This window comes from Poecilia reticulata, chromosome 22 (genome assembly GCF_904066995.2).
Source record: "Poecilia reticulata chromosome 22, P_reticulata-male-v2, whole genome shotgun sequence".
Lineage (NCBI taxonomy): Eukaryota > Metazoa > Chordata > Actinopteri > Cyprinodontiformes > Poeciliidae > Poecilia > Poecilia reticulata.
This window is the reverse complement of record NC_088851.1, coordinates 17,894,390-17,907,595: the sequence shown is the minus strand read 5'-3', so window position 1 is coordinate 17,907,595 and position 13,206 is coordinate 17,894,390. Positions and strand designations below refer to the sequence as shown.

At 35.4% G+C, this 13,206-nt stretch overlaps 1 protein-coding gene across 2 annotated transcripts; it reads left to right on the top strand.

Annotated features, from left to right (window-relative positions):
- The first annotated feature begins 588 nt into the window (after positions 1 to 588).
- On the top strand, positions 589 to 12,346 carry LOC103458534 (uncharacterized). 2 transcript variants are annotated; one of them, XM_081603408.1, is made up of 29 exons: positions 589 to 1,095; positions 1,211 to 1,291; positions 1,415 to 1,483; positions 1,588 to 1,758; positions 1,906 to 1,941; positions 2,019 to 2,090; positions 2,193 to 2,343; positions 2,470 to 2,632; positions 2,720 to 2,851; positions 2,932 to 3,027; positions 3,112 to 3,151; positions 4,920 to 5,020; positions 5,105 to 5,172; positions 5,298 to 5,457; positions 5,538 to 5,669; positions 5,752 to 5,868; positions 5,946 to 5,988; positions 7,011 to 7,111; positions 7,205 to 7,293; positions 7,389 to 7,545; positions 7,631 to 7,762; positions 7,846 to 7,956; positions 8,031 to 8,079; positions 8,457 to 8,557; positions 8,653 to 8,771; positions 8,855 to 9,120; positions 9,196 to 9,286; positions 9,369 to 9,646; positions 9,732 to 12,346. In XM_081603408.1, the coding sequence occupies exons 1-29, from the start codon at positions 996 to 998 to the stop codon at positions 9,845 to 9,847; spliced, it is 3,342 nt and encodes a 1,113-aa protein (XP_081459534.1). In that variant the 5' UTR covers positions 589 to 995; the 3' UTR covers positions 9,848 to 12,346. The 2 variants fall into 2 exon arrangements, with proteins under 2 accessions (XP_081459534.1, XP_008397653.2); XM_008399431.2 differs by having other exon boundaries at positions 5,946 to 5,994; positions 9,732 to 12,345.
- Positions 12,347 to 13,206: the final 860 nt, after the last annotated feature.

The following is a 13,206-nucleotide window of genomic DNA, read 5'->3' as shown; positions in this document are numbered from 1 at the left end:
GCATATGAACCTTTACAGGTAAAATGGATAAATTGTATGTTTCGGTTGTAAATGCCAGTTCAGGCATTTAAACAACTTAAATTATTTATGGTTGTTAATTAAATTAAACAGTTACTTTTTATATTAACTACCATATTGCACAGCTTTGTACATGACGGACATGAAACACTCAACAGTCAAAATGGAAGGAAATGGAAACTGTGGAACCTAAAAAATTTGCATGTCAGGTTGAAAACATATTCACCTCAGTGTTTGTATCCTCCCTTAATTTTACTAAACTATGTAAACTCGCAGGCACTGTGAGTGTTTTTAAAATGTTACAAAAAAAAGTAACTTTTCTACCTATGTCATTATTTCATGTCCTTGTTTTTATTAACCCAAAAAATACACTCATCTGCCACATTATTGGGTACATCTGATCAATTGTTTGCATTAATAAATAGCAGATTATCTAATGAAATGGCATCACTTCAGTGTATTTAGTCATCTGCAGTATATACACACAAGTTATTTTCATGGTGAACACAACCAGCCGTATCTACAGACAGAGAAGCCTGTTGCAATCAAATTATTCTAAAAGCAGCAGAAACAGAAGATTTACTGTGGAAAAGTTATAAACAGTCAGCGACTGTTATGATAATAGTGCGGCTGTTTCCTTTTGAAAATGTTTAATAACATAAAAAATACAAATAAAAATAAAAATATATAATGACTGTAAAAATGATTAACAATTATGTAAAAGCACTACAGTTTATTCAGTCTGTAACAAAACAGGCCATCTGTTAAAACGTGTCCACTCCGTCATCATGCTTCATTTGCATGTTAAATAAGACAAAATGGTAATGATGCCACAGAAGATGTGTTGTGGTAGCGATGGACAATTCAGACTCCATCTGAGTCATACAACAGAAGCAACCGCAGACTGAGGTGCATTTAAAAATTACTTATATTGTCAATTTGTGGTCTATCTTCTTGCTCCTGCTCAATCCTTTAAAATGTCACCGTCGGCTGTAAATCATCGCTGGATTCTCCTTTTGAAGATTTTTGTTCTCTTCTCTGTAATTTTGCTTCAGAACCACTTTTGTAAAGCTTCCAGTAAGTAACAGCAACTTTTAAAATTATTCTGTCCATATTGATGTGTTTGATTTGTATGTTTTAAAGTTACTTATTTATTTATGTATTTGTTTATTTTATTTAATTTTTTTTACAGGCACCAAGACAAAACACGGACTCAAAAACATACTTTTTCTCAGTGCGGAAGAAATTCCAATTGATCCTCATTTTCCATCAGGTGAGCTTGGACTCCATGTAAAAAAGGACTCCTGACATAACAATTTCCAAGGAAAAAATGTGTCTATCTTATTTTTTAGCTTATTTGTTGCTTTTTGTTTCTGTTCTTTTTTCTGTTTTTCAGATGTTGTCTTTAAAGAAGAAAATGGAACTCATCTTTGTTTTAACATTCAGGCAAACCAGTCTAATGCAGGTACAGGTTTCCTGTGTCTGACCTATCATCAGCTTCCTGTAAGTCAGTTTTCTATTTTCACCAGTAAATGATGAGGACTTTTTTTCTTTTTAATTTTGTTTCAGGGTGTTGTGGCATTGAAGGTTTCGACTGTAGCACCAAAATAGTTCGGCTCGGTGACAGCACTTACAGCCTGACTGTCAGTAGAGAGATTCTACTCAAGCACGACATCGTGGTGTTACTGAACCCAATGAGCAATTTTTCATGCATGCTCTCACAGCTCCACAACTCAACAGGTACAAACGAACCAAATCTCCAAGTGATTTAAACCTTAAATACACTGCAAGCAGTGTATGAGGGAAATTATATGAGGAAAATTGTAAATAACTTGTCATTAATGCCTCATCTTCTAATCTATTTCGTTTGAATGATTTTCCACTTAGAGTTCATTCTTGAACTTGATAACTGCTTGAAGCCAGGTAACCACATTCTTTTGCGACGTCTCTAAACTTTGTAGTAGAACAGCTCGCAACAACTTATTTTATTCTGTTTTCAGGTGGCAGGAATGTTAGAATCACTCTGGATCATCTATACCAAAATCAATATAATGATTTGCTGACTTGTGAAGGTATTCTAAGTTTTAAGTTCCAATAATATTTCAGTAAACATTTTGTTCACAAAATGTTTACTAAACATTTTGTTTGTGTTATTCTTGTGCTTCAATTCACAGCTAGTGTTAAGTACAAGTTCAAGTTTGGATCTAAAATAACATCCATTGTGAAAATCATATCTTGTAACTCGTCGGACTCAGCTGGGGTTCAGCAGCCGCTGAATCTAATTTTTCCAAACACAAACAATGTCGTGACTCTACAGGAAGCAGTGTAAATATTTGTTTATTGATGTGAATAATTCCAAGATGACATGCACCCTAATAGAGTTGCTTTGCATTAGTGCAAGATAGCTGATTAATGTGAGAGGTCACTAATCAATTTTGTTTTTTATTACAGAAATGTCATGAAGGCTTTCAGTTTCTACCAGGACCAAATGGGGGCTTTCAGTACAGCATTCATCAAATTAGGAAACGTCACTGGGGGAATCGCAAAACTGCGACCACAAGGTCAAAACCAAACTGCATTGAACTTTGGCTTCACAGCGAGTGGGGATGTGAAAGTATGAAGCTTCTGTTGACTCAAGAACAGAAAGAGAAAAACAAGAGTTTAGAAGAGTTCTAGTTAATTTTAATCTCTCTTTGTTAAGATTTTGGAGGAACAGAACAATGTGGACATGGAGCTTGATCTGCAGATTCAAATTTCTAAAGAAGCCAATGAATTGGCAGTAGAAAGAAATAGTAAATACGTTGGAGTTCTGCTGTTTCCAGGAATGCCTAAAGTAGGAACAAACATGATTTGATGGGTTTTTTTTTGTGAATATCAATATATTGTTTATTATTGATTATATTTCTCTTGCAGGAGTTTTTGAACAATACAATGCTTGGGATTGAAATGGGAGCAAACATTTCCAATCTCCCACAAGCCATAAACATTCACTACAGTAACGTGGACACGGTAAAGATATGTTAAGAAATTTCCTCATATTCTTTATGTACACAGAAAATGTATTCCAATTGTGGATTTTCTTATTTGTTCTAGAACAAGTACAGTGCTTCCTGTGTGTCTAGGGATGACAAAGGTAAGAAACACTGATTAAACAGTTTAAAAAAAACCTCATATATCTATGGTCTAGAAAAACATTGTAAAGTTGTTGTCTCTTTACAATGCAATGTGTGCTGCAGAACTGACAAATGCATTTTAAATTGGTCTAAAAGTGAGGAAAATAAAGTGAAGCATGTGTGTCACTTTTTATCCAATGAAGGTTGTAAACTTGTATTGGGATAAAGTGTGAAGAAAGAGCACCTTTCCTGAAACTAGCTAGCTAACTAAGCTAGCTAACATTACTATCTGTATTCTATTATGCTGTGTGCATCACACATGTGAGTGTATGTATGTTATGTATGTGCATCCATCCATCCATCCGTCCGTCCGTCTTCTTCCACTTATCCGGGGTCTGTTCGTGGGGTCAGCAGCCTAAGTAAGGAAGCTCAGACTTCCCTCTCCCCAGTCACTTGTTCCAGCTCCTCCACGAGAATCCAAAGGCTTTTCCAGGCCACCTGGGAAACATAGTCCTTCCAGGGTCTTCCTCTGAGTCTCCTCCCAGTGGGACGTGCCTGGAGCATCTCACCAGGGAGGTGAACTAGACCTAGAAAAATACTTACTGCTTTTGCGTTACAGTTGATTGCTGCAAACCCCTAAAAAAGAATAAGGTCTGATTTTACAAATTCAACTGATCCATGTATCCTAGTCATGACAAGTGACTAGGCTATTTGTCATGAACCGCAGGGAGACTGGGGGAATTTGTTTTCCTGCAACAAATGTGTGACTTGATTTCCTTAGCCTAAATCTATTAAAATGCTTCACACATTTTTATTTAAATATGGTATTGTGACAAAATAGGATGATTTTTCATGAACCAGATTTCTGGTGCTCTATATGTATTGTACTATGCATGTGGGCAGAGCATCTGCACTTGTATCACTTATTCTTTATGAGAACTGTGGTGCTCATGAAGTAAAGCTTCCAGACATGTAAATTCTGCAATAAATTCAAACTTTTCCCAGGTTTCACTCCATTGCAGGAACTTACTGTAACTCTGGACAAGATCCTCCGTCAATGCATTAAAACAGATGTGCAACAACAACAGAAACGTTATCAAAACAGAGTAAAAATTATGCAATAACTGTGCAAATGCTGGCAGTAATACTATAATTAATTAAGGCAGTGATCTTGAGATGTAGTGTGGACTGAATAAAATAGCCATTATCTGGAAGAGGTGTGGATTGGATATATTTCACAAATTGGAAATATATGTAGGCATTTTGTTTGTGACCATTTGGTATTTCAGTAAGGTGCCTTCACATTAGCTAAGAAAGCTATGTTAGCCTACTGTAATTACTGTACTTATTAGTCTCAGCCTGATGGAATATAATAGGCTTCTTCTCAACATCAGTTTACAGTTTATTAAATAGATAAGGCTCAATGTGAAAATTTGGGCAGAAAGGAAATATTTATACTGCTGTTAGTGCCGATGAATGATATTTACCAATATTATATAAATTATGTATCTTTCCCAACACTTTCAACATCTTGTAAAAGCAGCCGCACAGCTTTCATTAGTTCTCTTCTTCAGATAAACATCTCTTAATACAGTGGTGCATCACTATATCTGTCATACAAAATTCAAATATTTTTTCAAAGATAATATAAAGGACAACTTTTAAACACTCAATGGGCACTTGTGTTGACCTAATTACAGAAGGAAGACATTATTTTTAATTAAAATATTTGTCACTACTTTGATTTTGTGTCTAATGTTATTTTCCTGTGTCACTTCTGTCTACTAGGCAATAAACAAACCTGGACGGCAGATCAATGCCTAACAAATCAGACAAATGGCCACATCAACTGCCGATGCTCGCATAACACATTCATTGCTGTCGTCATGGTAAAGGGATTTTTCTGATTTCAAATGATTTATTCTTCTCCTTGACCAAGAGAGCTAAATCTATTATTTTGTTTCATACCAAAGACTCTAAAAAGACCAGAGATGACAATTAAACACAACTTAACAAGTCCTGAGGACCCAACGCAGGCAGTGTGAGTATCTTATTTAATAACAGCAATAACAAAAAATATTACACAACATATGTTAAAAAAGCTACCATTGGAGTTATATAAGTGAAGAAATGTAAATGTTTAATGTAATTATGTTTCTATTGCAGGCAAATCATGTCTAATTTGAGTGTTTTCATAGACCAAATGGCCAGACAAAATGTCAGAACAGCAGACATTAAAATAGGCAATATCACTGGAGTGATTGCTAAACTATCACCGAATTCTGCTGTCATGAACTTTGGCTTCAAATCAAATGGAGATGTAAATGTATGTAGCTTCAGTTAAAAAAGAAACAAACTTGTAAAAAGATTATTCTTCCTGAGTTTGATCATTTCTATTTGAGATAGGTTCTTGGAGAAAACTACGATGAGAAGAAAGGATTTGCCACCGAAATTCACCTCCCAACAGAAGCCATACAAATGGCAGAGACACACGGTGAAAGTTATATAAGAATTCTAATTTTTCCAGGAGTGTTTAAGGTAAGATCAAATTTTTTATCTATTTTGAGTGTTGTTGTTTTTTTTAATATACTGTAAAAATCACATATTTTACCCTCAACAGAATGACAACGATTCATCTATTTTGCATGGTGAAGTGCTAGGAATTGAAATGGGATCAAACATATTCAATCTATCAAAAAGCATTGACATTCAGTACAACAATGTCACACTGGTGACGGTATGTCTCAAAGTGTTGCTTCGTTAGACGGAATACATGTTCAGATATTTTATATTTTGCTTTGTTTTATCCTGCAGTCTGGATTAATGCCCACATGTGTATCATGGGATAACAATAAAGGTAATGGTAAGTTGGATAACAATACTACTTTCATAAACGGTCCATTTGTAAAGTCTTGCTGTGATGACACAATATTAATTTTAAAGAGTTTTTTCCTTAGAAAATAGCTTTTGCATAAATCTGAGTCAGTCTCATAATTTCTCAAGCTTTTATGAGGAGAAATTTTTTAGCTTCTTGAACCATCTTTGAAGTAGCAAGTAGATTTCTTGTATTTTTCAGACATAACGTATTTATCATGACAAAGAAAGTACACAAGAACTTTACACAAGAAGTTAGTGAGTGGCAATGTTCACTTTGGCAGCAGATTTCACTTTAAATTTAGTCACTGTATTTTGACTAATGCTACATTTAGTTTTAGTCTAGATCAAGTAATTTGTATTTCTTTAGTTTAGCCCATATAAATTCTAGCACATTTTGCTAAACAATTAGATTCGTGAATTTTCTTTACAAGTGAAACATTTATCCTAGTATAGGATGGAATTAAAGTTATATTTGGAAATATACAGAAACACCCATTTATGTTTGTAATTTGTTATTTAGCATTATTTAAGTACAAGCAATTGTTTCTCAATAGCCAAGGGTCCTCCCTCTATACGTTAATATAATCACAGAGCAAGGAAAGGTTCTTAATTCAGTGTGAATTAGGATTACAGATTGACTTTTAAATTGGTGCAGTACAATCTACTAGAGAATCAAATTATCAACATGGCTTCTACCAGGCTGGAGGCCAAAGCAAAGACGAGCAGATGAATGAAGCAGATGTATTTTATTTATATTTTGTCAACTTGCTGTTTTAAACAAAGTTTGGGTTTTTAACACCATCCTGTCTACTTTTAAGGTGGCTACAATTAATTTTATGAGAAAGTTTTCTAGCAAAGGTTTTTTCTCATTTCGCTTTCCAACAGCAAAATGTGCCACCTTTGTTCACTAACTGCATGTAATACATTTATATGAGTATGAGCGTATTATTTGCGATTAAGTTCAGTTTCATCTTTTGGCTTTGTGCTTCTGCTGTCAACTAGGAAATAAACCAAACTGGACCGATGTTGGTTGCAAGACAATTAGGAACTCGGATAACGTTAAATGCCAATGCTCTCATCTTACATTCTTTGGGATTTTGCTTGTAAGATAAACATTTATTTTACACTACACTGCAATACTGGTACTGACATTTTACATTGAAAGATAAAACATACTTTATTTTGTTTAAAACCAGTCAAGTGTGCCACTAGTTGAAGAAAATAAGCCAGAAAAACTTCTAACTTTCGATGCCCCAAAGACTCCTCTGGACTCAGATCAAGCAGCGTAAATATATATTATATTTTGTCATGAATGTAAAAATAACAGAGGCTGATCACATTGTCTGACAATGTTATTTAAAATATATTTTTCCATTACAGAAAATTAATGAAGAATCTTAGTTTCATACTGGATAGTATGGGCAACTCCAGCTCTGCTGCCATCAAAATGGGCAACATCACTGGGGTTATGTCTAGACTGCCAAAACAAAATCAGACAGTCATGGACTTTGGCTTTCAATCAAGTGGGGATGTAATGGTACACAGCTTTAATGACAGAACAATGAAAAACAGATAAAAAGGTATAGAAGTTGAGTTTTTCTAATATTCTCTGTTTGTGATAGATTCTCAAGAAAAACAATAATGGGGTGACAAACATCAAGAAAACGATTCACTTTCCTAAGAAAGCCAGTGAATCGGCTATTGAACAAAATGGCTCATTTGCAGGAGCTTTTCTTTTCCCAGAAATTGAGAAGGTAAAACCAAAATATGATCTTATTTTATAAAACAAAATAATGATTTGAAGCATTTATTTATTTATTTATTTTGCTTTAAACAGCTCAACAAAACCAGTTCCTTTTTCAACAATGAAATGATGGGGGTTGAAATGGGAGTGAGCATCTCCAACCTCTCAGAAACCATTGATATTCACTTCACTGATGTGAATACGGTAAGAGATATTAACTACTTCCTTAACAGCCATCATTTCGCATCTGTATTCATTTTTTTTCTATGCTATTGCAGACTGAATTTAATGCCACTTGCGTATCATGGGATGGCACAAGTAAAGAAGGTATTTTTTTTTTTTTTCTGGTTATACTGTACAGTTTTTTAAAAGACCTGGTAAAGTTTATAAATGCAGGCTTAAGAATGTCATTGCAAGATGTCAGCTGATTGGACCTGTCAGGGAAGTTAAGACATGTATTTCTCATTAAAACCTTGCATTCTCTTTGAAAAAATGCTGTATTTTCTCACATATTTTAAATAAATAAAACAGGGCCTTGCCTGTAAGGAACTGTAAGAAAACCCAAGTTTGCTCTTGTACATCAGTTCCTATAATTTTATCATCCAAACCCATGCTTCCCAAATCTTTCATTGAATTCAAAGCTTTACTTTCTTTCTTTCCTGTCCAGTCTCATGTTTTTGCTTTGTGTTATGACTGTCCACCAGGTGGCAAAAACAAGTGGATCACGGATGGCTGCCTAACAAACGAGGCCAATGGCAGCATCACATGCCAGTGCTCTCATCTTACATTTTTTGCTATTCTCATGGTTATAAACTTTTATACAATTATTTTTAAAAGTCAATTTCAAGATATTCAAAAGTGTTTCAGGTTTATTAAATACGTGCTCCTGTTTGAAATCAGTCCACAGATGTACCGATCAGTTCCTCTGACTTGGAAACCCTGACCCAAATCACAAAGGCTGGTTGTGGCATATCCCTGTTCTTCCTGGGTGTGGCTCTCTTCATGCATTTTTTGATTAGGTAAGAATATCAAAAAGTCTGATTTTGATTTGGATCATTCCCCTCTGAACAATGTTGTTAACACAAACCAATTTGCTTCACAGGAAAAATAAAGCCAGTGAGGCTGTAAAGATCCTCATGAATCTCTTTGTCGCCCTGTTCTTCCTGAACCTTTGCTTCTTGGTAAATGAGTCAATCGCTAAACTGGAGATCTCAGCAGCATGCGTGGCGATGGCAGCGGCTCTGCACTACAGCATGCTGGCCACATTCACATGGTTCTTCATGCAGGCTTTGAACCTGTACTTGAATCTACACCAGATCTCCTTAGGCATCAAATATTATATGGGCAAGATTTGCATCGCGGGATGGGGTAAGAAATATATGCCAAAAACTTTCATTGATTTGTCTGCAGATTCTAATAACTAAAAGAAAAAATATTGTTTAGTTATTCCAGCTGTTGTGGTTGTTGGACTTCTTGCTTCAAGCAAATATGACTACATTCACATTTCTGGTGATAATGGAACCTCTGTAACTATGTAAGGAAATATTAAATATATATCAGACTTTACATTTGATTGTGATGCTCCAAAATAATTGCATTTCTTTCATGATTTCCAGGTGCTTTATCCCTGATTCTGCGACCCACTTAGCTGTAAACATTAGTTACTATGGCATTGTGTTCATATTCACTTTAACCATATTTGTCATAACCGTAGTGCAGATCAAACACTTTACACCCAAAGAAGCAAAAACCCAAGAATCCACCAAGAAAAGAGTTTTCTCTCTTCTGGGACTTTTCTGCCTCTTGGGCATCACCTGGGGATTTGCTTTTTTTAGCTACGGCCCTCTGCTCCTTCCTTCCTACTACATCTTCACCATCCTTAATTCTTTTCAAGGTAGGCCTAAAACTGATAAGTTTGAGTTTCAGACCAAGTTCCTGAAAGGTAACAGGAAGAAATAACGAATGCATTCTGTTTGTAGGATTCTTCCTGTTCGTTTACTACTACTTCTCCAGCAGGATCCTTCCAGAGGACATCAAGCAAACCAAGAGCAGCAACCAAACCTCAGAGATTGTGCCCACATCTCCTCATGGCTAAGGTACTCATTCCTACCTCCTATGGACATTGAATTAATTAAATCATATTCTCAACTGAAATTCAACATCTTTACTTGTGGAGCTTTATCACCTTTTGGTCTGATGAATATCTTCTGAGGCTGTATGGACACCAGAGGACAACATTTCATTTCATGTGGCAGTTGCTACAAAGTGTAAAAAACAGTCTTGAGTTTTAAATTAACCTGAAATCAGGGACTTCTTCCCTCAGGTAATCTCCAGGAAATCATTAGTCTGACTCAATAATTTACTAAAAGCCCCGTCTTACATTACCTTACCATATCATACTACCATTTGTATTTAAAAAGCAATTTAAAACAGTAACTTGTACTACTTTTTAACTTTCTAAATGAAACTCCACAGCTTCAGTGGAATGCAAATTATGGCTGATAGGTATAATAAACGTGGCTCTTTTACAACTGGCCAAGAGACCAACATGGCTAAGAGAATGTGACTCACTTAAAGCTATTCTCCAAAATGTAACTACTTGGACTGATTCAGATGAACACATATAAATGTAAGCAACATTTAAAATATGATTTTTTTTTTTTTGTTGGGTTACAAAAAAAAATAAAAATTATGTGTACTGTAACTTGTTGAACTCTACATTTTTCGCATTATTACTACAAACTTTTAAAAAGTAACTTGTGAGGAATCAAGCATATCCATTAATGTATCTACATACACTGTACATATGTTTATTACTATTATCTTATGAGACAGACAAAGACAGAATTGCACAAAATTATCAAACCTTTTACCAGATCTTTTACCAATATGAATCTGCAAAGTATGGCATGGATTTGCATTCAGCTTCCTTTAGTCTGACACAGACAGTTCAACTCGGATGTCACTTAACTCCATGAAGGAGTTAAGTGACATCTTCTACTGACCACAAATTTATGGTCAGTAGAAGTGTAGTTTTAAATTTGATCATGTCTCTAAGTATTTAAGTTACATAGCTGACAAAACAACCAGAAATGACCAAAACAGCACGAGGCGATATAATGTTCAAGCTGTGCTAAATATACAATAACACATAATTGTAGCACCGCCTGTCAAATTTTTGCCAGGAGGCACCACTGGCACATTTTTCACACTATAGCTTCAAAGTTTGTGTTAGGTAATCGACCTCTCCCTATGGCAGCACTTTCTGCTTGTAGGCTCAGTAGCATTGAGGGAGAAAACCCATTTCACACTTCTGTCAAAACCAATTGGTGTTATATTATGTATGTAAGCACCTGCCAATAAGTTTATATGGTTGTTGAGAGGCTTCTGCCAAAAGATTGAAATTGGAAGTGAAATTGGAAGAGACAATTTTAGCAAAATGCATCAATCTTGATTCAGAAGAAAATAATTGTTAAGGTAGCACTACTGATTTTATTAAAAAAGACACCAATAATATGGTAGCAAAACATTGAGGCAAGAGATTTTGGTAACAATTGAGAGTGTAAGGTAACCTGCTTTTGCTGTTAATATTTATGTTTTCTTCGGTTGTTTTTAGCACATCTACAGGTAAACTAAGGTACTACTGTTTCCTGATTAGGGTCAGTCATGTGATTTGATGTCTCGTAATAAACCGAAAGGTCTGACAAGACAAACAAAAACGGTGCTGTGACCATTTTTGTGACAGATGCTTCATCATCTCGCAATGGAACAGTATAGTTTTCTTGATACGACTCAATACCTAATGATAGTGCATGTGGTGGGGCATCACTAGCTATTGCCATTAATAGATGCTGTCCAATCCAGCGATCGATCAGGATAATGCTCCGAGTTGTAAGCCACGTCCTTTAGGTTGTGTAACTCCAGAAAGCACACAGAGCTCAGGATCTCAGTGGAGTGGATCAACTTGCAGAATGTGAAATGACAACGTGATATATGATAAGAGTTTGTTTTTGCATGTTTATTGCACAATTAACATCTGTAAGAGGCTCAATGTTGGAGACATTTGTTTCCACCCATCTGCTTTTAATTACTGCCTATGTTGTGCTGCCTGTATGTATTTCTTTATTTAAATGTATTTATAAGTTTGAATTTAAATTTTTATTACACACTACTTGAATGGACCAGTTTGTGAATGCAATGTTTGACAGAAGCCAATGTAAATTAATGGGCTGCATCTTGTTTGTATCTGTGCTTTCATTTTCATCCTGTCTAAGCAAATAAATGGATAAAAAAAATGTTATGTCCTCAGCTACTTTTTGGAGATAGGTGTTATGATTCATATGTAGACAAAAAGACGAAAGTCAAACGTGAAGGGGAAAAAAATCATCAGACTGTCAATATGACCTAAGTTTAGTAGCATGCATCTGCTCAGGGCACATAGGTTTTGTGTATTCAGTGGGGTACCAATGCTTCAGACTGCAAATGGTAGTCATCACTGTTGAAAGGTTTGTAACTTGTAGGTGCCAATAGAGTTACAGTCAAGAAGAGACAAAAACACAGGACAACAGTTCTCCAAAGAGGGAGAAATTGTGTCAAAGGGAAGTGGTAGTCCAGTTAGATCAGAAAGTTTAGGATTATGAATTTGCTTTCAGGGAAGAGATGTAAATTAAGAGGCCACATTTTGATTGGGCTTTTTGTTCTCTCCCGTGTCATGTACTTTAAAAAAAAAAAAAAAGCAAAAACTTTCCACAAACATCCAACTGTAGCTGTTGTTGGGAGTCAGAATTATGGAAACCAAAAATGCTGCAGCAACCTCACATGTTGGCATAAAAATTATTGCCAACATGTGAGACCTCATGGAATTATAACTATTAATAATTGTAATCAATAATGTATTATGAATTAAATTAATACTAAAAATTTAATTATTTAGTTAAACCAGGGCACCAATTTCAGTATCTCTTAGGCAGGGAAGGGTTACACTGATTTTAAGGTCCAGTAAGAGCTTTTAACCTCATATGATAAAACAAACAACAAATAAACACAACAGTGGTGAACCTATCTAGTGTGATGCTTTATGTCTGCTTTGCCGCTTTGAGACATGGACAACTTGCCCAAATAAATGTCCATCCACCAGGTCATAACCCTAAGCTCAAGTGAACTTGGTTCTATGGCAGAATAATAATCTAAAGCCTACCAGCAAGTCCACCTTTGAATGGCTCAGAAAAGGAAAACAAAATGAAAGCTTTGTAGTTCAGTCAATGCCCAAACTTAAATCCATTGAGATGTCATTGCATATCCTTAAAAACACTGCATAGAAAATTTAAATGTGGCTGAAGAAAAACATTTTTTCAAAACAGAGAGGGACAAAGTTAATCTACTGCAATGGTATTGACTGATTGCCAGTTATCACAACCATGTGATGGCAGTGGTCACTGCCTACAATGGCACAAC

Coding starts and splice junctions, on each gene's coding strand:
- LOC103458534 (XM_008399431.2), top strand. CDS start 996: ATGTCACCGTCGGCTGTAAATCATCGCTGGATTCTCCTTTTGAAGATT. Junction 5,021..5,104: donor CATTCATTGCTGTCGTCATG/GTAAAGGGATTT, acceptor TTCATACCAAAG/ACTCTAAAAAGACCAGAGAT. Junction 5,869..5,945: donor ACAATGTCACACTGGTGACG/GTATGTCTCAAA, acceptor TTTATCCTGCAG/TCTGGATTAATGCCCACATG.